Here is a 23,732-nt window from a genome sequence, read left to right as displayed (position 1 = left end):
CTTTTCGATTGGCTGAAATCTGTGTTCAGGAGACAGCACAGTCTACTTTGCTGAATATAGATAATAGTTTAGCTGCTTGCGTTTTACTAGAATCAATCACTTTCCTTCTTCTAAACAATTATTTAAATACTTCACTGCGTCTGGATATGGAATGCAGGGCAGCAAAGCTCGCGCCAAGGCTAAAACGCACTCTTCCAGGGCTGGTCTCCAGTTTTCTGTGGGCCGAGTGCACCGCCTCCTCCGCAAGGGCAACTACGCCAGGCGGGTCCGGGCCGGTGCGCCGGTGTACCTGGAGGCGGTGCTGGAGTACCTGACCGCCAAGATCGTGGAGTTGGCGGGCAACGCGGCCCGCGACAAGACCCGCGTCATCCCCCGACGCCTGCAGCTCGCCATCCACGATGAGAAGCTCAACAAGCTGCTAGGCAAAGTTACTATCGCACAGGGCGGCCCAATATTCAGGCCGTGCTCTTGCCCTGTCTATACAAGGGACTGACGAGGCAAACAGGACTAATGAGAAAATGTTTAATATCGCAAGTAAGTGCTTTAATGTAGTCGGGAAGAAGCAAGTTCAATAACGTTTACAAAACCTTGTAAAGTTTAGATGGACAGGGCCACTGCAGTGTTCAAGTTATCCTGCAGAAGAGGCTAGTGGGGGTGGTATCCTGGAATATCATCAATAGGACCCAATGAATAGTAAATGATAGAGTCGTTGGAAAACCTAAAATTAGCCTGTGCTTTAAAAATTCTCAACCGAAGCAAAACACCATTTGGGACAAAATAGAATTCAGTTAACATTTGTTGCTCACTGTTGTATGTCGGTGACTTCTTGGCTCGTGATTTCCCAGGTACACCACCCAGGAATCCTGCCTTATAATGGTCAAAGGTTTCTAGCTAGCAGCAGTCCAGGTGACTCAAGAAAATGGCACAAGATAAACTTCTCAAAACGTGGTCCTCCGAATCTGGCCCCACAACAAAAACGTGGTCCTCCGAACCTGGCCCCACAACATATCTACTGAATGAGAATTAGCGTCTCCCAAAGTCTTAAAGTAGTCGTTTACGGACTACAGGTTGAGAAGCGCAGAATTAGAACTTTAAGAAATGAACGCTCTTGGATCGCAGACTAACCGAGAAGAGAGGATTCAAAAATGAAGTTATTCATCCAATCAGACTTTCCCGTAATTCACCAATCACATCGTTGGACTCTTCAGCCAATGGTTTTGTTGCGCGGGACTTTTGAAAATCAACAAGGCCAATTAGAATGTTTCTGGGTATATATAAGGGCAGTCTCCACGCTGCCAAGTGGCTGAGTTTTTCTTTCGGGTAGTTTGAGATGGCCCGGACCAAGCAGACTGCACGCAAGTCCACCGGTGGCAAGGCGCCGCGCAAGCAGCTAGCCACTAAGGCGGCTCGGAAAAGCGCGCCGGCCACTGGCGGCGTGAAGAAACCTCATCGCTACCGTCCCGGAACCGTGGCTCTGCGCGAGATTCGCCGCTACCAGAAGTCGACTGAGCTGCTGATCCGAAAGTTGCCTTTCCAACGCCTGGTGCGAGAAATCGCTCAGGACTTCAAGACAGATCTGCGCTTTCAGAGTTCCGCGGTGATGGCCCTGCAGGAGGCCTGCGAGGCCTACTTGGTGGGGCTCTTTGAGGACACCAACCTGTGTGCCATCCATGCTAAGCGAGTGACTATCATGCCCAAAGACATTCAGCTCGCTCGCCGCATTCGTGGGGAGAGAGCGTAGAGGTTTCTGGGCAGTAGTTCTATCCAACTTAAAAAGGCTCTTTTAAGAGCCGCCTACTTTCACCCGAAAATAGCTGTGATTAACTAATCGAATCTTTGAAACTAAACGTTGATTTTAGTACTTAAGTCCTCATTTGATTGGCTAAAGTTAACGGTAAGCTTGCTATATTTGTTCCCGTGCTTTCTCCCGAACATGCCAGATTGTCAGCGTCCTCTTTTAAACTGGCTTTTAGGGGTTTGGTGCTTCGATTTGGTAGTGGAAGGGGCCACCTGGGTTTATTTCATACATGGTTTGTCTCAAGTGTTAGTCGCGTTGTCTACTTATACCCATTATAGGAGGGCTTTTTTTTTTTGTTGTGTATTTGTAGTTAATCCCTTTTAAAACTACAGGTATGAGCATTGGCAGTTGAGAGTAGGTACGGATATCCTTGGTTGCTGCTTTTTCGTGTCTGAAGCAAAGCTATTTCCACAATTCCCTTTATTTTTTTAAAAAAACAGTTCTTGGTTTTTCTGTGAAATGATCCATTTTTGGCCGATAGTTGATTCAATATTAGAAACTGGTGGCAGAAACGAAAGCCAGATTGGCCTCTACATTACTGGCAGCATGGGCATTACCTGGGAACTTGTTAGAAGCTCCCAGGGCATTACATGGGAGCTTGTTTCAATCCCCATCTAGGGCTGGAGTCAATCTGCATATACCTCAGATGATTCTCGTGAACACTGATTTAGGAAGCCTAGGCTGTTGGTTTTGGTCTCATCAATAAAGGCATCCTGCCTGTGAACTGTTACAAGGAGTGAGGTTTTGCAAAATACATGTTTATTTATGTTACAGAGTGAAATAATCTATGAAATGTTCTCTAAAGCAAGTGCACAGAACAATCCCTTAAAATAGTTTGGTTTCTTTACAGATCAGTTGTCTCAATGTAACATTACAGTCACATGGGAAGGCTTTAGAAAAATCTTTACCTGGGGTTCAGTGAGACTAATAGCAATCTGTAGAGTGGGCCCAGGGAATGGTAATTATTAAAATTCAGGTGCTTCTAACAAACAGCTGGGGCTGAGACTCCTTGCTACATAAATTTTAACTCTCATTAGCTCTGGTTTGACTCTAGGCTTAGCAGTTTTCTAATTGAATCAGTTTCCTTGTAGTTTGCCTTCAGAGAGAATATACTGGTCTCTAAAGACTTTCTGGCTTGCTTGACTATCTTTCAACACCTGGCTTTTATAAGAATTTCTTAGGGCAGCACTAATGTAAGTTTTTTCTTTTTTATTTTGATTGTTTTTTGTTTTTTTGAAACACCAAGGTCCTTTCAGTGATTGGAAGTATCAGGTTTTTAGGGATGTTACAAGGAGGAACACACCATCCTGGGCTGCTTGGCATACAACCAAGATACGTTTTCATATAGAACCCTTCCTTTACAGATTAGCACAAGGACCTGTTTGGGTATTCAGCAGATCCTTCTTTATGACCTTTATTAATTTGGCAACTGGTCATTTTTTTTCACATGTTGCTTTTATTTTAAAAACTTATTTGACATTCCAGAATATATGGGAAAGCAGATAACAGTTTAATAAAACCTATGTTCCTCTCATCCAGCTTCAATAACAACATTGGCTAAGCGTTTTATCTATTGATTTTTGTAAAGCAAATAATGAAACTGCCTAATGGGTTCACCTTGCCCGCTGCCTAGACAAAGCTGATTTATCTAGGCAGGGAATTGCAATAGAGAAAGTAATTCACGCAGAGCCAGCTGTGCGGGAGACCCTTGTTTTATTGTTACTCAAATCAGTCTCCCTAGCATTCCAGGTTGGGGGAAGCCAGATGAACCAGGACTCCTGATTGGTCAGGTCAGAGATGTTATTATAGGAAGTCGAAGGTGTCTCCTTGGGCTGAGCCAGTTTCTGGGTGGAGGCCACAAGATCGGATGAGTCAGTTTAGCAATCTGGGTGGGGCCAGCTGATCCATCAGGTCTGCAAAATATCTCAAGCACTGATCTTAGGAGCAGTTTAGGTGGGGTCAGAATCTTGTAGGTTCCAGCTGCAGGACTCCTAAACCATATGTGTGTGTTTTTTTTTTCTTTGAGAGAGTCTCACTGTGTTGCCCAGGATGGAGACTGCAAACTCTGCCTCCCAGGTTCAAGCAATTCTGTTCAGCCTCCCAAGCAGCTGGGATTACAGGCGTGTGCCACCACGCCCAGCTAACTTTTGTAGTTTTAGTAGATAAGGGGTTTCATCATATTGGCCAGGCTGGTCTCGAACTCTGGACCTCAAGTGATCTGCCCGCTTTCGCCTCCCAAAATGTTAGGATTACAGGCGTGAACCATTACAACCTACCCCTAAACCATCATTTCTAATCTTGTGAGTAATTTGTTAGTCCTACAAAGGCAGTCTAGTCCCCAGGCAAGGAGGTTTGTTTTGGGAAAGGGCGGTTATCGTATTAGTTTTAAACTATAAACTAAGTTCCTCCCAAAGATAGTTCAGCCTACACCCAGGAATGAACAAGGACAGCTTGAAGGTTAGAAGCAAGATGGAGTTGGTTAGGTCAGATCTCTTTGACTGTCTCAGTTACAATTTTGCAATGACAATTTCAATATCATTTCATCTATTTTATATATGTTATCTGCTATTTAACACCTTATGATGGGCCAGGTGCCTTGACTCAAGCCTGTAATCCCAGCACTTTGGGAGGCTGATGTGGGAGAATCACATGAGGTTAGGAGTTCTTGACAAACCTGGCCAACTTGGTGAAACCCCATCTCTACTAAAAATATAAAAATTAGCTGGACCAGGCCTAGTGGTGCACGCCTGTAATCCCAGCTACTGGGGAGGCTGAGGTAGGAGAATCTCTTGAACCTGGGAGGCGGAGGTTGTAGTGAGCCGAGATCATGCCACTGCACTCCAGCCTGGTGACAGAGCGAGACTCCATCTCAAAAATAAAAACAAAAATAAATTATGATGCCATCATTACTTTTATAACAAATAGTATTTCTTTTTTAAAAATTTAATATGATCCATTTTGGGTGACATATTTCTTCAACATTGATTTTTATTTACTGCAAACAACACTGGTTGAGAATTTACAATGTACCAGATGCTGGTCTGTGCATTGGAAATACACCCAGAGAACAAAACACAAAATTTTTGCTCTCATGGAATTTACATTTGTCTGGAATGGACAGAAAATAAACTAGATATGTTTATGTAATATGTTAGATGGTGAGAAGGAAAGAAAAAATAACGCAAGACTAAGGAGTGTCATGGGAAGCTGAAATTTAGATAAGGCAACCAATGAAGACCCCACTAAGAAGATAATATTTCAGCAAAGAGCTGAAAGAGATGAGGAAGCAACCTGTGTGGATGTGTTCAGGGAGAAGAGGAGGGAGACTGCTGAGGCACCTGGTGACTATGGGGAATGAGCGGGGGACAACAGGAGATGAAGGTGGAGAAAGGGCAGAATAATTTTCCCTTCAACTCCCACCTCTCACATAGGTTCTTAGTTGAAACAAACCCATGTAACAAAAGACAGATTAACAAATGAAAAACAAGCAGAAGTGTATTAACATATATATTACATATACATGAATGACACCTAGGGAATGAGTACACATTGAGGTGGCTTTGAATTCCAGCTTTTGTGTGGTGTCTTCAACAAACAACAGTAAATTTTTAGATAATTTAGAAGACAAAGGAGAAGTACTTTGAGTCTCCAGGGGCGGCAATGTTGGGGAAAGCAAACAAATAGATAAAGGGTAGTTAGTAAAGCTTGCTTTATAGAATCTTATGGTGCATCACCAGGCCCATAAGAGTGAAAGCTCTTTTCTGTACTTCGTTTGTTCTCCCTGATAGTGTAAACCAAAAAGTGACTGAGCAGATCTCCACTGATTCACAGGTTTATTTTTGCCAAGGTTGAAGATGCATCTGGGAGAAAGAAACACAAGTTACACAAAGTCTGCGGCCTGTGAGGCCCAGGTGGGCAGATCACTTGAGGTCAGGAGTTTGAGACCAGTTTGGCCAACATGGCGAAACTCCAACTTTACTAAAAAATACCAAAAAATTATCCATGCATGGTTGCGCGTGCTTGTAGTCCCAGCTGCTCTGGAGGCTGAGGCATGAGAATCGTTTGTACCCGGGAGGTGGAGGTTGCAGTGAGCCGAGATCATACCACTGCACTCCAGCCTGAGCGACAGAGTGAGACTCTGTCTCAAAAAAAAAAAAAAAAAAGGAAAAGTTTAGTATATTCTTAGGTAAAAAAGATGTAGAAAAGTTAAAATGGATAAAGGGAATGACTGCCAGAGGATGGGAGGGAATGTGGTAGACAGCTGTAATTTTAAAAAGGGTGGATGGGGAAGAAGTCACAACTGAGATAAGACTGGGAAAAGAAAATAACTTTTTTTTTTTTTTGTACAGACGAGGCTTCACTATGTTGCTCAGGCAAGTCTCAAACTCTTGTGCTCAACGGATCCTCTCACCTTGGCCTCCAAAAGTGCTAGGGCTACCAGACCTGAGCTACCACACCAGGCCAAGAAAATAACTTTCATCTGAGGAATGGGAGTCATTTTAAATTATCAGGCCCACAGTAACGTTAAAATGAGACAGCAATCACAACCTACTCCCCTCTTTGAGCTATGTATTCATCTCTAGATACTGCTTGTTATTGTTATAAGTAGCTATAAGTTTATCTAATAATGCCACATCCCACACTGTAACCCACACCCTGTAGCTTTACAATGTATAGCCAATAACTAATGAATGCTATTTCTGGAAACCAATGACAATTCCTGACAAAAAATTTTGTATCAGCCCACCTTCTGTCCCCCCTTTTTTGCCTTTAAAAACCTATTTTTAACAAAGGCCAGTGGAGCTCATATTCAAGATTACTTGGGCCTGAGATTTCTGAGCTGCTGTGCTGACTTTGGCTCAAGTAAATCCTTTCTTTTTTTTTTTTTGAGACAGAGTCTTGCTCTGTCACCCAGGCTGGTGTGATCTTGGCTCACTGGGTTCACGCCATTCTCCTGCCTCAGCCTTCACAGTAGCTGGGATTACAGTGCCCGCCACCATGCCCGGCTAATTTTTTGGTATTTTTAGTAGAGACAGGGTTTCACCATGTTAGCCAGGATGAGTCTCTATCTCCTGACCTTGTGATCCGCCTGCCTCGGCCTCCCAAAGTGTTGGGATTACAGGCGTGAGCCACCGTTCCTGGCCCCAATTCTTTTTTTTTGAGACGGAGTCTCGCTCTGTCACCCAGGCTGGTGTGCAGTGGTACGATCTCGACTCTGTGCCACCTCTGCCTCCTGGGTTCAAGTGATTCTCCTGCCTTAGCCTCCTGAGTAGCTGGGACTACAGGCACATGCCCCCAAGCCTGGCTAATTTTTATATTTTTAGTAGAGATGGGGTTTCACCATGTTGGCCAGAATGGTCTCCATCTCCTGACCTCCTGATCCACCTGCCTCGGCCTCCCAAAGTGCTGGGATTACAGGCGTTAGCCACCGCACCCGGCGATAAATTCTTTAAGTTATGATTTGTGCCTCTGCATCTTTCTTTTAGGCCAACAAGTCTGAAGGAAATCAACTATTTCATCCCCAAGTATACTTCTTTGACATATTTTGAGATGGCTCTTTGGAGGGTCTGCAAACAGAAGTTGCCCTACAGAGCTGCCTTTTGTGGAGATGTGCATCTGTAGAGAAAAACTGCTTTGGTGCTGCCAGGGTTTTTTTCTGAGGCTTTACCTTGTCCAATCTAGGAAAGATTATGTGTCTAACACCAGGCCGGGCGCAGTGGCTCACGCCTGTAATCCCAGCATTTTGGGAAGCCGAGGCAGGCAGATTTGAGGTCAGGAGTTAGAGACCAGCCTGGGCCAATGTAGTGAAACCCCGTCTCTACTAAACACACAAAAATTAGCTGGGCATGGTGGTGGGCGTCTGTAATCCCCGCTAGTCAGGAGGCTGAGGCAGGAGAATTGCTTGAACCCAGGAGGCAGAGGTTGCAGTGAGCCGAGATTGTGCCATTGCACTCCAGCCTGGGCAACAGCGTGAGACTCCCTCTCAAAAAAAAAAAAAAAGTCTGAGTCTGACACCTTTAAAGGTCTGAAAGAAACATTTACTATATATGTATTCTTCTTGAGGGCTGTTACCTATGAGTTTTCATCTACATAACAAGACCACCTTTGTTAGCAAAGCCCTCCCATAACCTGTCTTGCATGATTGACCACCCTAACCTGTTTTTGGCCACGCTCTGAGTCCCCATTCTTTAACCTAAAGATGGCATTTAAGCTTCTGTACCCCACTGCTGGGGTTGGGGTAATTACTCTGTGGTTTTCCTTCCTGCATGTTAATAAACTTGTGTGCCTTTCTCTCCTATTAATCTGTTTTTTGTTAATTGATTTTTGAGAAAAACTTCAGAGGGTGAAGGCGAAGATTTTTCTTGGTCCTGACAAGACTGAGCAGAGAAGAGAGTGAGTTCTTTATATTCTGTAGGAAGATCATACCAGAGAGAAGAAACATTGATTCATGGATCCTGAGTTGGGTGCATATTTGGGCTATGGACATTGTTCTGATAGCCAACTACATAAAACCAGGGTCTTTGTTTTTCTTAAGCTGGAATTTCCAGGTAACTCAGTACTGATTTATACTTTTTTTTTGAGACGGAGTTTCGTTCTTGTTGCCCAGGCTGGAGTGCAATGGCACGATGTCGGCTCTCTGCAACCTCCACCTCCTGGGTTCAAGTGATTCTCCTGCCTCAGCCTCCTGAGTAGCCGGGATTACAGGCATGTGCCACAATGTCCAGCTAATTTTTGTATCTTTAGTAGAGATGGGGTTTTGCCATGTTAGTCAGGCTTGTTTCCAACTCCTGACCTCAGGTGATCCACCCACCTTGGCCTCCCAAAGTGCTGGGATTACAGGAGTGAGCCACCGCGCCCCGCCTTCTTCCTCTTTTTTTTTTTTTTTGAGACAGAGTCTGACTCTGTTTCCCAGGCTGGAGTGCAGAGTGCAGTGGCGGGATCTCGGCTCACTGTAACCTCTGCCTCCCAGGTTCAAGCACTTCTGCCTGCCTCAGCTTCCCAAGTAGCCGGGAATACAGGCGCCTGCACGCCTGGCTAAGTTTTGTATTTTTTTTTAGTAGAGATGGGGTTTTGCCATGTTGGCCAGGCTGGTCTTGAACTCCAGACCTCAGGTGATCTCCCCACCTTGGCCTCCCAACAGGCTGGGATTACAGGCATGAGCCACTGAACCTGGCCTGATTCATACATTTTAATTTTTCAAAATTGTTGCTCCAGATACCCAAGGACATTCAGTTAAGACAGTGAACCAAGAGGCAGGGGCAGGAAAAGATAAGCAATGAGTACTAACCCCATGGAGGACTGCTCGCCCTATTCAAGGATACCAGTAGTTAAGGAAAGAGTATTATTATAAGATAATTTATTTAAAATAAAAAATAAGAGATCTGCAAAATTGCTATCATTTTACTTTTCACGTGAAAGAATCCAATGTAATCTTTACAAAAAGGCTTTATATGCTGTAACATTTTCTGAGATTTCATTATACTAGATATCTACGGATGAGCTCCCAAGTACAAAGAAAACTGCTCCTACTAGCAACAGAACTCCACATTGAAATTTCTATAATGGTTATAATATGATGGCCAAATCCATAATAAGACAAAATTAAATTATGATGAAGATGATACATGTTCCAACTACTGATTTTGAGCCCTAGATAAACCTTGACAAAAAATTGAGAGATCACATTTCTTAATCCTTCATATTGAGTGAGACTATTGTCCGATATAAGATCCAGGGATTTTATTTATGATTATAACTGTCAATAATGGACTATCAATTACTTTCACTTTTTTGGTAAGTGCAGTTAGAGGAAAAAAGACACATCTGGTGTCTTACAAAACTTACCCAGATTATTCTATGAGACTTTTGGGGAGCAATGTTTTCTCCTTGAGCTTTTCTTTTATTTTTCTTTTCTCTTTTCTTTCCTTTTCTTTTTCTTTTTTTTTTTTCTTTGAGACAGTCTCGCTCTGTTTTCCAGGCTGGACTGCAGTGGCGTGATCCTAGCTCACTGCAGTCTCGAACTCCTTGCCTTAAGCAATCTTCCCACCTCTCTCTCCCAAAGTGTTGGATTACAGGCATGAGCCATCACCCCCGGCCACCTTACCGATTTTATTTAATTTTTTTTCTTTAAATATAGAGATGAGGTCTCGTTATATTACCCAGGCTGGTCTTGAACTCCTGGGCTCAAGTGATCCTCCTGCCTCAGCATCCCAAAGTGCTGCAATTACAGGTGTGAGTCACCACATCCAGCCCTCCTTATGCTTTTCTAATAGAGGACCCAAGAGGCAACATAGCCAATGAAACTACCTCATCCTATGGTCACATCCACATTTGAAAGATCACTGGGCTGTGGACAGAAGTTCTACTGCTGATAGATGTGAATATAGCTTCCTCTCCTCTGGTTAACTCTTAAGAAGTCCACATTTTGCTTTGTTTCTCTCCATGAAATCTTATGTTTCTTTTACAGATGAAGTGTTTTGACCTGAAGATTCATCCAGCAACAAGTGTATGCATTTCCTTTTAGAAATTAAGAATCTGGACCTTCTTTGGTGCAGAGCATACTAGCTAAGATAAATACAAGTTTATTTTCTGCGGATATGAGGTTCAAAAAGGGTATTCTAGATCAACAGGTCCCTCTTTCTTCCAGCAGTGGTTCTGGAACTTAGATGCCCTCTGTCTTTGTGGCTTAGCCATCCTAAATGTGGCTTCTACATTTGCCCTGCAAGGGGAAAGAACATGGAAAAATCCTTCGTGGAAAGTTGTTATGTCCCAGGCCTGGAAATGTCAATCTTTACTTGTATTTATGTTCCATTGGCAGGAACTTAGCTAAAAGGCCACACCTAACTGGAAGAGAAGTTGAAAAAAGAGGTTTCAACATGGGCCCAAAAGAAGAAAAAAGTTAAATTAATGACCAGAATTAATAAAAGGCATATGAAATTATTAACTTATACACTGCAGAGAGGGGTGAATAGAGTGATCATCCAATACTGCAATTGGGCATAGATGTTTATCCTAGTTCCTAGGGAAATGGGAGCTTGAGAAGTGTTTTTAGGGGTATAATAAATGATTTGTAGGGAATTCAATGGGCTGGAAGAACATGCCAAGGGCCTGGGACAATGTCTGTTAGGGCTGCAGAGTAGGCAGTTGTTTGTGACAAAATCTGTCTAGGTTTGTTGACAGGCTTGTGTTTCTCCCTGTGATATTAGTTCATTTAATGAAAACTCAGGGTAGAGACTAAAGATAATCGTATTCTTTGGCAGGTTTGGACTTTAGGCAGATAAGGAACTTCTGAAAACAACTTCATCCTGTGCTTTGGGAGACACAGAGGATTGAGAGACAGGAGGGGCAGGGAGAAGGTCAGAGAGACCTTGTAGCTTCTTCAGTTCAGCATGTCAAAGTGCCATATTTTGGGATATCAGTTTCTGAGCCCCAACAGTGTCATATATCTTTGATTTTAGATATCCTCTCTTGCTCTAAATCCATTTCCAGAAAACCTGCTTATCTTCTGAAGTTGCTGTGCAGAAGCTCCCGTTTTGTTCTTGATAGTGGTAGAAAGAAAAGTGAAATAGAAGTCAGAATTCTTTGTTAGACCCAACTCTAAATAAGCTTGAGCAATCACCTCATCATTACGAAAATCCATTGTTTCTATTTTATAAATGAGGAAACAAGCTGAATGATTCTGCATAATGCCTAAAGTCATCCAGTTAATAAAAATGATGTAACAAATTTCAACCCGGATAGTGGGTCTCAAAACTCTCCTAATGTTAAGCATATTCCATTGCTGTACTATAGTTTGTGAAAATAAATAAAATTTGATGTGATGGTGCATTCCTGTAGCCCATCCTACTCTGGAGGCTGAGGTGGGAGAGTCATTAGAGACATGAGTTGGAGGCTGCGGTGAGCTATGATTATGCCACTGCACTCCAGGCTGGGTGACAAAATGAGACATCATCTCCTTAAGAAAAAAACACACACAAAAAAACCAGCTGTTGGAATTCCCAAAACACATTAAGCTCGAGAGAGATGAGATAACTTGAGTTCTCTTTTTTCTTGTTATATACAATGTCATGTTTAGAATTAAGCAACATTAGGCATTAGGGACAAAAGTCTCCTGCCTTCTTTTTTTTTTTTTTTGAGACGGAATCTCACTCAGCCAAGCTGGAGTGCAGCAGCATGATCTCGGCTCACTGCAACCTCTGCCTCTTGGGTTCAAGCAATTCTCCTGCCTCAGCCTCCTGAGTAGCTGGGATTACAGGCGCCTGCCACCACACCCGGCTAATTTTTGTATTTTTTAGTAGAGATGGGGTTTCACCATCTTGGCCAGGCTGGTCTGGAACTCCTGACCTCGTGATCCACCCACCTCGGCCTCCCAAAATGCTGGGATTACAGGTGTGAGACACCTTTCCTGGCCCTGGCTTCTTAATTAATGATCCTTGTTTAACCTCCCCTTTGTTGTGCTGCTTTGCGGGGTCTGTCCCGCAGACACTGGCTGACTGATGGATGAAAGGAGTACTCACACACAGGTATGCAGTGTAGCAGCTAGGGGACTGCCTGGCTCAAGTGGCCAAAGTGCAGCCCCAAGAAGCTGGAGCTGCTTGCTTTTATTCAGTGCAGGCAGAATGCTGAAAGCCTGGAGCAAACACAATCTGTGGGTAATTAACATTTATTGTTCCCCTTTCAGGGGACGTCAGTCACACGGATGTTCACAGGTCAATTTCTGGACAACTTCAAACGAACAAACCTGATCAAGATAATTTCACCTTCACCCCCTTGCACATACTCCTCACCCTCTGCTTCAGGGTTAGAGAATAGCTGCCTTTAGCTATTCTCCCCCGAAGCTAAGCAGAGCCTTCTGACCTTTCAGAAAGCCTGCTCCTTTCCTTATAGTTTCTCTCACCACTATGACTGATCTCCTACATCTCCCCCTTTTCTGTTTTTTGCATCAGGTTTTGTTGATTGAAGAATACAGATGTGTGCAGTGACAGGCTTGACAGGTGCAGTGGTTACAGCTTGTGTTCCAGCTTTGCATCCCAGAAGCAGTAGGTAACACAAGACAAGCATGAGTATAATCAGTAATAGTCTTTTCCAATCAAAGAGTGACCCCCCAGGAGTGGGGGTCTATCCAGGAGAGGTGTTTTTGCACATTGTTCTATAGGGCTGTTACTGAGGAACCCCACCAGGGGTATGTTTATCCCTCCTACCCAAGCAGTCACATTATTAGAAGCTGGGAAGGGGGTGTCTGCCCAAGTAACAGGGCGGAAGAAAGGTGGATCTAGAAGATGGGCCTAATAGAGTGTAGCAGGTACGAGTTGCAGGCAGAGTGAGAGAATAAGAAAAATCAATACCCTACGAGTGTTGCAATGTACAACAGAGGGCATAGCAATGAACAGATTATCTGGAGTGAACGGTGTTTGTGTCTGGAGCGGGATTCGCTCAGCTTCCTGAGTTGTCTTCTTCAGCATAATGTCCGGGGCCTGTGTCATCTGAGGAAGCCGCATCGTTCTGGGGCTGCGGGTCCTGCAGGGTCATTTCCTTTATTTTTGGTACTGGGTTGGGTTCCAGCCACGCCATGGTATGGTTTCATTGTCGCGCAGAAATCCAAAGAGGACCTGAGGGGGTGTGAACACATGCATATCCTCTTCCCCACGTTAACAAATCGTTTGGACCTCACCATAGCTTACTATTTACATCTTTCCATAAAAACTAAAGGTTTTATGTTTTGAAAGGTTTTTGCAAAGTGCTTTTCTATGGCTGATTGAAATTTATCATTTAAATTTAGGAAGTTAAGGGTAAATAAGTCTAAATTTAAGAAGTTAAGGGTAAATAAGGCTTGTGCTAGTAGTGTTGTGGGGTCCTTACTCATATTCCCCCTTTTTTGTTTTATGGCTTGTCCTTATATAGAAGGGGGTTCTTTTTCTGAGTTACTTTGGTCTTTACTATTGGGGCATTCCCGCTTCATATGACCTAGCTTTCCTCATTGAAAACAATTTGGATTTTTATCCCTTTTTACTTTTGGGGGCTTTAATGCCATAGCCAATATTCTGGCTTTGTGCGTTTCAGTCCCCACCAGCTGACATGCTCATATGAGTTCCCCTACTGTAGCTGCTTTCCCTCTGACTGCTTGTATTGCTTGCTGGCAATCCACATTAACATTTTCATAGGCCAATTGCAACAATAAGATATCAGCGGCCTTGGCATGACTAATTTGTCTCTTAATTGCCTGGGTTAACCGACTAATAAATTCAACAAATGGCTCCTGACGCCCTTGTGGAACATTTATAAAAGATCCCTGTTGAACTCCACCTTAGGGAATTTGGTCCCAGGCCCTGTGAGTGCGCAAAGACAGTTGCGCATAGGCTTGAGGGACAAAATTTAATTGTTGTACATTAACATAGGGACCCCTCCCCTGGAGCATAGCAGCTGATATGTTCTGTCATTCCAGTTGATTCTGGTTAGCCTGTTGTTCGCACAATTCATTATATTCTGCCTTCTAGAGGAGGTATTGATGGGCCTCTAAAGTTGTTTTAGCTAGCACTGACCAGTCTCATGGAGTCAATATGGTAGTTATCTGCTATGACCTCAATTAATCCTCTTGTGAATGGGCTAGCAGGTCCATTTTCTCTAATGCTTTTCCTTATTTCCTTAAAAGTGTTGAAAGTAATAGGCTCATGTACCCAATTGGCCTGTTGATCTTGCATCATGGGACAAGCCAGGAGCTCCCCTTCTAATGCCGCTTGCCTAAGACAGGGTCCTATAACTGTAGTATATCTCATTTTCTTCCCAATTTATTGCGGGAGGGGAATTAGGAAAAACCTCCGTCTCCTCTTTGGTATCTTTACCCAGGTAATGGCGGAGCTGAGGGAGGAGGAGGAGGTTCTTCCTCCCCTCCTTTTTTGGGCTTTTTTGTGTAGAGCAGGGCCAAAGCAGCCCTAACTAAGGCCCATAACATTAAAGATGTTACTGGGACCTGTTGCCCTTGTACATGATGTTGTTTAAGATTTCTTCCCAATTGCTCCCAGAGCCCTAGGTCTAGTGTGCCTTCTTCTGGGAACCATGGGTTATGGAATACAACAGTTTGCATTATATCCCTTAATTGAGCCTCCGATACCAAGGCTCCACTAGCTTTAAGCAGCTGTTTCAATACTTTTATATACTGTTGCTGTTGAGCTTATAACTGTTGTCCCATGATGAAACCCTCGAACTTGGAAATCCCCAGCAGGGACCAATTACTTACTGAGCAGTCACTTTACTTTCATTTTCGAGGGTTCAGTCCAGATCCGTTGCAGCATTCCTCACATGGGGCACCACCTGCCGGATCTGTCCCACAAACCCTGGCTGACTGATGGATGAAAAGAGTACTCACACACAGCTATGCAGCGTGTAAGAGCAGCTAGGAGACTGCCTGGCTCAAGTGGCCAAAGTGCAGCCCCGAGAAGCTGGAGCTGCTTGCTTTTATTCAGTGCAGGCAGAATGCCGAAAGCCTGGGGCACACACAATCTGTGGGTAATTAATATTTATTGTTCCCCTTTCAGGGAATGTCATGCACACATGGATGTTCAAAGGTCAATTCCAGGATAACTTCAAACAAGCCTGATCAAGATAATTTCCCCTTGCTCCCTTGCAGTTGCTCCTCACCCTCTGCCTCAAGGTTAGAGAACCGTTGCCTTCAGCTATTCTCCCCCGAAGTTGTGCAGAGCCTTGCTAAAAGCTCCTCTAACTTTATAAATGAAATCTGAACTTCCCTATTTCAGAATGCTATCTCTATTACTTTGGAGTTGGTATTTCCAGGTGTTCCATCCTTATGCTTTGTGCTTGAATAAATTCTTTATATTATTCAGTGTGCAAAAAGGGCTTAAACAAAAACAAGAAAAATGTATTCTGACTCTTTTGGTTATTTTTGTTTGATATAGTTGTTTTCTACGTGGGACAATGTTTTCTCCATGGGGCATTATTTTCTCCATGGGACAATGTTTCATATCCTAGATAATAAGGACCATGTGTGGTTCACCTTTGTGGTTTGATTCAAGTAATGTGGGCATTTCAGATGTGAAAGGCTTTGAGAAACAATGCAGAGTACCTTGAAATGAGAAAGCTGAACTGTTTAAAGCAAAAGGTGGCTGGGTGTGGTGGCTCACGCCTGTAATCCCAGCACTTTGGGAGGCTGAGGCGGGAGGATCACCTGAGGTCGGGAGTTCAAGACCATCCTGACCAACATGGAGAAACCCTGTCTCTACTACAAATACAAAATTAGCCGGGTGCGGTGATGCATGCCTGTAATCCCAGCTATTCGGGAGGCTGAGGCAGGATAATCACTTGAACCCTGGAGGTGGAGGTTTCAGTAAGCCATTGCACTCCAGCCTGGGCAACAAGAGTGAAACTCTGTCTCAGAATAAATAAATAAATAAATAAATCAAGCAAGCAAGCAAAAGGCAAGGTTGAATCTTATTGGTGAGGGTCAGGGGGAGTCAATGCATAAAGAACATTGACACCAATAGGTATATCTCCAATGTTGAGTTGAGAAAATCCAGGAAGATAGAGGACAGGACTAAGGCAGGTAGAATTGGAGCTTCACCAGATTGCTGACTAGAATGGATATTTAAGATAGCATAGCCAGACACAGTAGCTCATGCCTATAATCCTAGCACTTTGGGAGGCCAAGGCAAGTGGATCACTTGAGCCCAGGAGTTTGAGACCAGCCTAGGCAACATGGCAAAACACTGTCTCTACAAAAAGATATTAAAAAATTTGCTGGGCATGTTGTTGTGTGCCTGCGCTCCTAGATACTTGGGAGGCTGAGATGGGATCACCTGAGTCCAGGGATGTCGAAGCCGCAGTGAGCCGTGATCATACCACTGTACTCCAGCCTGGGTGACAGAGTGAGACCGCATCTCAAAAAACAAAACATAAAAACAGAGTGCCATTGGACTTCAAACTCAGCCCAATCTCATTCATGTTAGGCATTGACTCTGACCATGTAGCCCTGATTTCACTTCTCAAGGTGTTTTTCTGATTTCCTAAGCCCTATGCTGATTGCAAACAGCTACATTTGAAGTCAGCACCGTCTGTTCATGTTAAAATGAACATTTGATTCTAGTTAGAGATGCATTGTTTTCTTATCTTCCTAACTGAAGCAATTCTTGCCAATGTTTACTTTTTCTTTTTCTTTTCTTTTTTTTTTTTTTTGAGACAGGGTCTCTCACTCTGTCACCCGGGCTGGAGTGCAGAGGTGCAATCTTGGCTCACTGCAACCTCCACCTCCCAGGTTCAAGTGATTCTCCTGCCTCAGCTTCCCGAGTAGCTGGGATAACTGGCACGGGCCAGCATGCCCAGCTAATTTTTGTATTTTTAGTAGAGATGGGGTTTCACCATGTTGGCCAAGGCTGGTCTCGAAGTCCTGACAGGTGATCCGCCTGCCTCGGCCTCCCATAGTGCTGGGATTACAGGCGTGAGCCACTGCATAGGCCTTCCCTTCCTTCAGGATTAAATGTAGACATGATAGCTGGAGCTGGAACAGGGATATATTCAGAAAGACAAAATTACAATGTCATGTGGAAAACTACTTTAATGCAATGATAGCCTCCAAATACGCTACCAGGGAGGCTGTTCCAGAGGCTATGAATAGAAAGTCTCATAGCCCAATGTAAGTTTCCTGAGCTCCATGGCTTATTTAATTTTATTGAATCAATTTGAAACATATAGTAAGAAACAAGCGGAAAGAGCTTTGGCAAGTGAACACATTTCAGATAGGTTGCAAATGACACAGTCTCACTACCTGAATCCTTGGTTATGCATGTCGTATGTGTGAGGTTTCTCTCTCCCCCTTGCATATTTTCCTCACTGAGAGGGTGATTTCGAGAAACAGAGTTCATGATAAGCAAAGGAGTCAGCAGATGCAAATTATGTGGCGCCAACACATGCTTGCTCTATTGGTATACAGCCACTTATATTGCTCAATAGTGGCATACTGACCAGCCATGCCTTTTATATGCATGCTGTCTGTAGAGGGCCAATGAAGCCAGCCAAAATGGGTGTTAACAGTGGGCGGTCAATTTATGACCCCATAAATATTGAGTACTTTATAAATATGTGGTGTCTCACAAATATCCGGCAGTTTTTGGTTCTTTCATCTCTTCCTGTCTCTGAGTAGTGCACACACAAGCCTTACTGACTTTCTCTATGCCTAACACGTCTCACAGGCTACTGATCTATGACTGATTATGCATATAGGTTTTGAATTTTGTCTACATCTCACAGACTTCTTGTACAGGTAATACTTAACACTTCTTATGAATTTCATCTGTCCCATTTGTTAGGTTGGTCCTTCATGGGAGAATTCAATAGCAGAATATATTTGAGAGAATTTCAAATAATAAGAAACACATTATATATAGAGGACAAACACATTTTATGTATATATGATATATATATAGAGAGAGAGAGAATATTTTTTTTTCTTTTCTGAGACGGAGTCTCGCTCTTTCGCCCAGGCTGGAGTGCAGTGGCACGATCTTGGCTCACTGCAACCTCCGACTCCGGGTTTACGTCATTCTCCTGCCTCAGCCTCCCGAGTAGCTGGGACTACAGGCGCCTGCCACCACGCCCAGCTAATTTTTTGTGTTTTTAGTAGAGACGGGGTTTCACTGTGTTAGCCAGGATGGTCTCAATCTCCTGACCTCATGATCCGCCCGCCTCGGCCTCCCCAAAGTGCTGGGATTACAGGCGTGAGCCATCGCGCCTGGCCGTGAGAGAAGGAATTTCTTTTTTTTTTTTTTTTGAGACGGAGTCTGGCTCTGTCGCCCAGGCTGGAGCGCAGTGGCGCGATGTCTGCTCACTGCAAGCTGCGCCTCCCGGGTCCACGCCATTTTCCTGCCTCAGCCTCCCGAATAGCTGGGACTACAGGCGCCTGCCACCGCGCCCGGCTAATTTTTTTGTATTTTTAGTAGAGACAGGGTTTCACTGTGTTAGCCAGGATGGTCTCGATATCCTGACCTCGTGATCCGCCCCCCTCGGCCTCCCAAAGTGCTGGGATTACAGGCGTGAGCCACCGCGCTCGGCCGTGAGAGAGGGAATTTCTAAGGATATTGGAACTCCCATGTCTGAGCTGTATTAGCTTTGTGTGAGGGAAAAGTAGACTTTCATTTTTATTAACTAGTAACTATTTGGAAAAGTAGACTTTCATTTTTATTAACTTGTAACTATTTTAAGTCGTTACTTCCAGAGGTATCAAATACTAACACAGGTGGACATTAAAAAAACCTTTTATTAAAAAATTATTTGCATAAATATACAATATTTGCTGTCTTATAGTATTACTTTCTATAATTCAGTGAGGTTGTACATTTTAGTAAAGCACTTCTATGAAATCCTTGTAAACCACTGATGAGACATGGCCAGATGAGAATATAAACGGGTAGCCCCTATTTTTAACCATAGTTCCATCAATATAGACTTAAATTCTGTGCTCTCTCCCTTCCTCTGTCATGGCTCTCTTGTGTCCTCCCCACCCCTCCTCCCTGTCCACTAGGGAGGAGGCAAGAATGTCTACTTTTGAATTCCATGCTGGTGGCTCCTCTTCTTCTGCCATCTCTTTTGCTCCACCCTCCCTCCAGAACTGCCTCCAGGAACTTGCAAGTTTTCAAGATTATGTTAATTCATCTTTTGCCAATTTAAATTCAGTCCCATCAAAAGCCAGTTAAAAGAAAAACGTGACCTTCAGACTTATGTTTCTTTCTTTAGTTTGTGAGTTTATTGTATAAATATCCACTTTAGATTTCAATCCAGGTAAAGGACAGGGATAGTTTCTGTCTTTCTCACTGCTCTTTACTAAGTATGTTCTGTAATTTAATAGGTTCTCAATAAATGAATAAATTACTAGTCCAACCACCAGATACTTTGAGGAAAAATTGAACGTACATCTCAGATCTAGGCTCTTAAAATACTCTTCTCTTACCTCCTGCTACCCCCACATTTTATGATCCAAGAGAAATGCCCATGAGGGTGGAGGGATGTAGGGGTTTCAGTCTATATTACCCTACCATTAAAATCAGTAATCTCGGTATTTAAAAAACCCACAGCAGAAATTGTATCCATAGTTTTGGTGATTCCTGTTAGCGTTTTCAAGTTAAGACTGCCTGAGCCTGGACTTTTTGCTGACTGCCAACCAACATTAACTAAAAACAAAGACACATTGTTGCCAGGCCCTTTACTATTTATATTCTCTGCTGTTTTGTCTTACAAATCTGAAGTTTTTTAGACAGCTAAAACCCTTCATATTAGTTGCCGAATAACTAAAGATTTATTCCATGGCATTTTTTTTCCATTTCCATACAGTTTGTCTCCTAATCCTTACCTATTAAGAAATTTAAATTTTTCTCAGATACTTGGTAAACTACAATATCCCAGTTGACATTAACTTCCACGAGACTCCTACAAAGACCACATTATGCTATCTAGAGTTGGTTATCATAGGCACTAAATGTACTTTCAACTCATTTTGAATACTCAAACTTACCAGCTCTAGACTGGTGGACTTGTTGCTCCAAATTGATTGCATTTCAAGTTGCAAACTTATTTTTTGGTTCCTAAACAAGAATGCCCACTTTTCCTGCTGTGTCAAATTATCTGCTCAGTAATACAAGGCAAGGCCGAGGTGGGAAAACTTGCTTGAGTTTAAGACCAGCCTAGACAATGTAGTTATACACCACCTTTATTAAGACAAATAAGCTCTAAAAGCTTAGTGTTTGTCAAAAGCACAGAATAAACTGGTGATGTAGGAAAATTTTACCTGTATTGGCGACACTTCTCCCATAAAATACAGCAGCACCCAGCATTAGAACTCTTAATTGAAATCATTAAGTGGCTCTGAAAAGAGCCTTTGGGTTTGAACATGCGTCCATTTACTTGGAACTGGTGTACTTGGTGACGGCCTTAGTGCCCTCGGACACGGCGTGCTTGGCCAGTTCCCCAGGCAGCAGCAGGCGCACGGCCGTCTGGATCTCCCTGGAGGTGATGGTCGAACGCTTGTTGTAATGAGCCAGGCGGGAAGCCTCGCCGGCGATGCGCTCAAAGATATCGTTGACAAAGGAATTCATGATCCCCATGGCTTTGGAGGAGATGCCGGTGTCGGGGTGGACCTGCTTCAGCACCTTGTAAACGTACACGGAGTAGCTCTCCTTGCGGCTGCGTTTACGCTTCTTGCCATCCTTCTTCTGCGCCTTGGTCACCGCCTTCTTGGAGCCCTTCTTCGGGGCGGGAGCGGACTTAGCTGGATCAGGCATTCCAACAAGATAAAGGTATAAGAATACACCCAAAAGTGGACGCTCAACAGCACAGCTGGCCGTTTTTGTCGGTCTTTTATGCAAATAGGTGCTTAATCATTCTCAATCCCTGATTGGACCAAATCAGCCAATAAAGTAGTTAAATTCAAGTCTACGTTTTGATTGGATATTTATGCGAAACCTACCCTAAATCCTTTTCTACACCACCCGGGGGGAAAAAACGTAGTTTTTCATTCAAAACATTAGAAAAATTAATGCCTTGCCAGTAACATCTAGCTATAAGCTCTGTCTCCTTAGGTGCGAATTTAAACAGAAACAATGACGGATATTATGTTTCTAGTTTCCTACCAAATTGCAGTTTCCGGATTTAAAATCTATGAATAACTAATTCTAAAATGGAAATTAGCTAAAGATTTACGTGTTTCCACAATGATACCATTGGCTTTCTTTTATAATCTGATCAAGGTCGTCAGCATTCTTACATAAAAATTTAAGCTTTTTCAGTAATCAAAGGATGAACACATCTCAAGAGCTATGGGATTTCAATATTCCCTAGGAATGGAGTGTCTGGAAGTTAAACCAGTGTTTGTTGAAGGGTTCAGAATATATGAAATAGGGTACTTATATTAAAAATAAAATATTTCTTCAAAGTAAAAAATTTTTTAAAAATGTAAAGGAGAAATTGATCTGGACCAATCACTTTCAAACGCGGAATTTTTGAAATCGCTCCGGAACTGCAGAACGTTCATTTCCGTCTGTCAAACATAATCCTAAACAAACTGATTAAAATAAAATCAATGAAGGTATGTAATACAGGTAGGCACATAAAACATAATAAAAATGTAAGGAACTAGGGGAAAAAAAGCATTTATATAGGTTAAGATTTTCTAAAATGAGACCTAGTAGCTGATCACAAGTCCCATCACACTATATAATTCAGGGCGCGAAATTGGAAGATTCGGACCAATCAGAAGGACTTTGCCTTTATAAATAGGAGTAAGAACAACTGTTTGTTCAGTTGTGACCGTTGCTTGAAACCCATTCCTATGGCCCGCACGAAGCAAACAGCTCGTAAGTCCACTGGCGGCAAAGCCCCGCGCAAGCAGCTGGCGACTAAGGCAGCTCGCAAGAGCGCGCCAGCCACCGGTGGCGTGAAGAAGCCCCACCGCTACCGGCCTGGTACTGTCGCCCTCCGTGAAATCCGCCGCTATCAGAAATCGACTGAGCTACTGATTCGCAAGCTGCCATTCCAGCGTCTGGTACGTGAGATCGCGCAGGACTTCAAGACCGACCTGCGCTTCCAGAGCTCCGCGGTGATGGCGCTGCAGGAGGCCTGCGAGGCTTACCTGGTGGGACTCTTTGAGGACACCAACCTGTGTGCTATCCACGCCAAGCGAGTGACTATCATGCCCAAGGACATCCAGCTCGCTCGCCGCATTCGCGGAGAGAGGGCATAAGTTGTACTGAGGGTGTGTGCCAACTTAAACCAAAGGCTCTTTTCAGAGCCACCAACAATTTCAGTTGAAAGCGCCGTAGCACTATGGTGTAACGTCTCCTAAAACAAGGAGGGTGGAGGGTTAGGGGATGGGGGCAGGGCCGGTGGCTCTTATAAACTAGGCTTTTGTCTCTTGGCCATTGTCTTCAAAATGGCCGGGAGCGGCGGCTGACGCCTGTAATCCCAGCACTGTGGGAGCCCGAGGCGGGCGGATTACTTATACAAAGGTCAGGAATTCGAGACTAGTCTGGCTAACACGGTGAAACCCAGTCTTCACTAAAAGTACAAAACCAAAAAACAAAAATACGGGCGTGGTGGCCCCCTCCTGCAGTCCCAGCTATATCGGGGGCTGAGGCAGGAGAATCGCTTGAACCCGGGAGGCAGCCGTTGGAGTAAGCCGAGATCGCGCCACTCCACTCCTCCATGGGTGACAGCGAAACCCTGTCTGAAAACAACAAAAAAGAAAATGGTTGTGTGCTGAGGCAAAACCAAAACTACAGGGACAAAGGAAACAACATGTTGACAAAAGCGTACGAAAGCTTTATTTGTGACAGTGTGGGCAGTTAAATCATTATATTTTTTTTGGCTTGCCCTGAGAGTTCATTTGAGACATCAGCAGGAGAAACGGATTCAAGTTAATGTAATACAAATTTTACGTGGCAAGGGAGTCTTCCTATTAAAACCCCGAGGTGCAGGTGGAGCTGTACACTATGCTCAGGGAAAACTGGGTTCAAGGAAATATTATTGCAACTTTTTTTTTTTTTTTTTTTGAGACGGAGTTTCGCTCTTGTCACCCAGGATGGAGTGCAGTAGCGCAATGCGGGATCCCGGCTGATTGCGACCTCCGCCTCCCGGGTTCAAGCAATTCTCCTGCCTCAGCCTCCCGAGTAGCTGGGATCACAGGCTTGTGCCACCACGCCCGGCTAATTTTGTAGCTTTAGTGGAGACGGGGGTTTCACCATGTTGGCTACGGCTGGTCTGGAACTCCTGACCTCAGGTGATCTGACCGCCTCGGCCTCCCAAAGTGCTAGGATTACAGGCGTAATCCACCGTGCCCAGCGCAATTTCTTGTTATTCTAGTTATTTAATCAGCCTGGCCAACATGGAGAAACCCTGTCTACTATAAATACAAAAAATTAGCCGGACGTGGTAGCAGGCAACT

The 23,732-nt window shown here is 43.8% G+C and overlaps 2 protein-coding genes and 1 pseudogene across 2 annotated transcripts; 2 read left to right on the top strand and 1 right to left on the bottom strand.

Moving 5' to 3' along the window:
* LOC129038463 (histone H2A-beta, sperm-like) lies at nt 1–1,175 on the top strand (annotated as a pseudogene).
* Nucleotides 1,176–1,284: 109 nt separating this feature from the next.
* LOC129038995 (uncharacterized) lies at nt 1,285–22,590 on the top strand. The gene is made up of 5 exons (XM_063666912.1): nt 1,285–1,739; nt 12,480–12,598; nt 13,258–13,370; nt 20,730–21,090; nt 22,032–22,590. Exons 1-5 carry the CDS (start codon nt 1,331–1,333, stop codon nt 22,530–22,532), a joined length of 1,503 nt encoding a protein of 500 aa, XP_063522982.1. The 5' UTR covers nt 1,285–1,330; the 3' UTR covers nt 22,533–22,590.
* On the bottom strand, nt 20,479–21,136 carry LOC129038464 (histone H2B type 1-H). Its single transcript, XM_054491511.2, has one exon. It carries the CDS (start codon nt 21,073–21,075, stop codon nt 20,695–20,697), a length of 381 nt encoding a protein of 126 aa, XP_054347486.1. The 5' UTR covers nt 21,076–21,136; the 3' UTR covers nt 20,479–20,694.
* Nucleotides 22,591–23,732: the final 1,142 nt, after the last annotated feature.

This window comes from Pongo pygmaeus, chromosome 5, assembly GCF_028885625.2.
Source record: "Pongo pygmaeus isolate AG05252 chromosome 5, NHGRI_mPonPyg2-v2.0_pri, whole genome shotgun sequence".
NCBI classification, from domain to species: Eukaryota; Metazoa; Chordata; class Mammalia; order Primates; family Hominidae; genus Pongo; species Pongo pygmaeus.
Note: the sequence above shows the minus strand (reverse complement) of the source record. Positions and strands in the feature narration are given on the sequence as shown.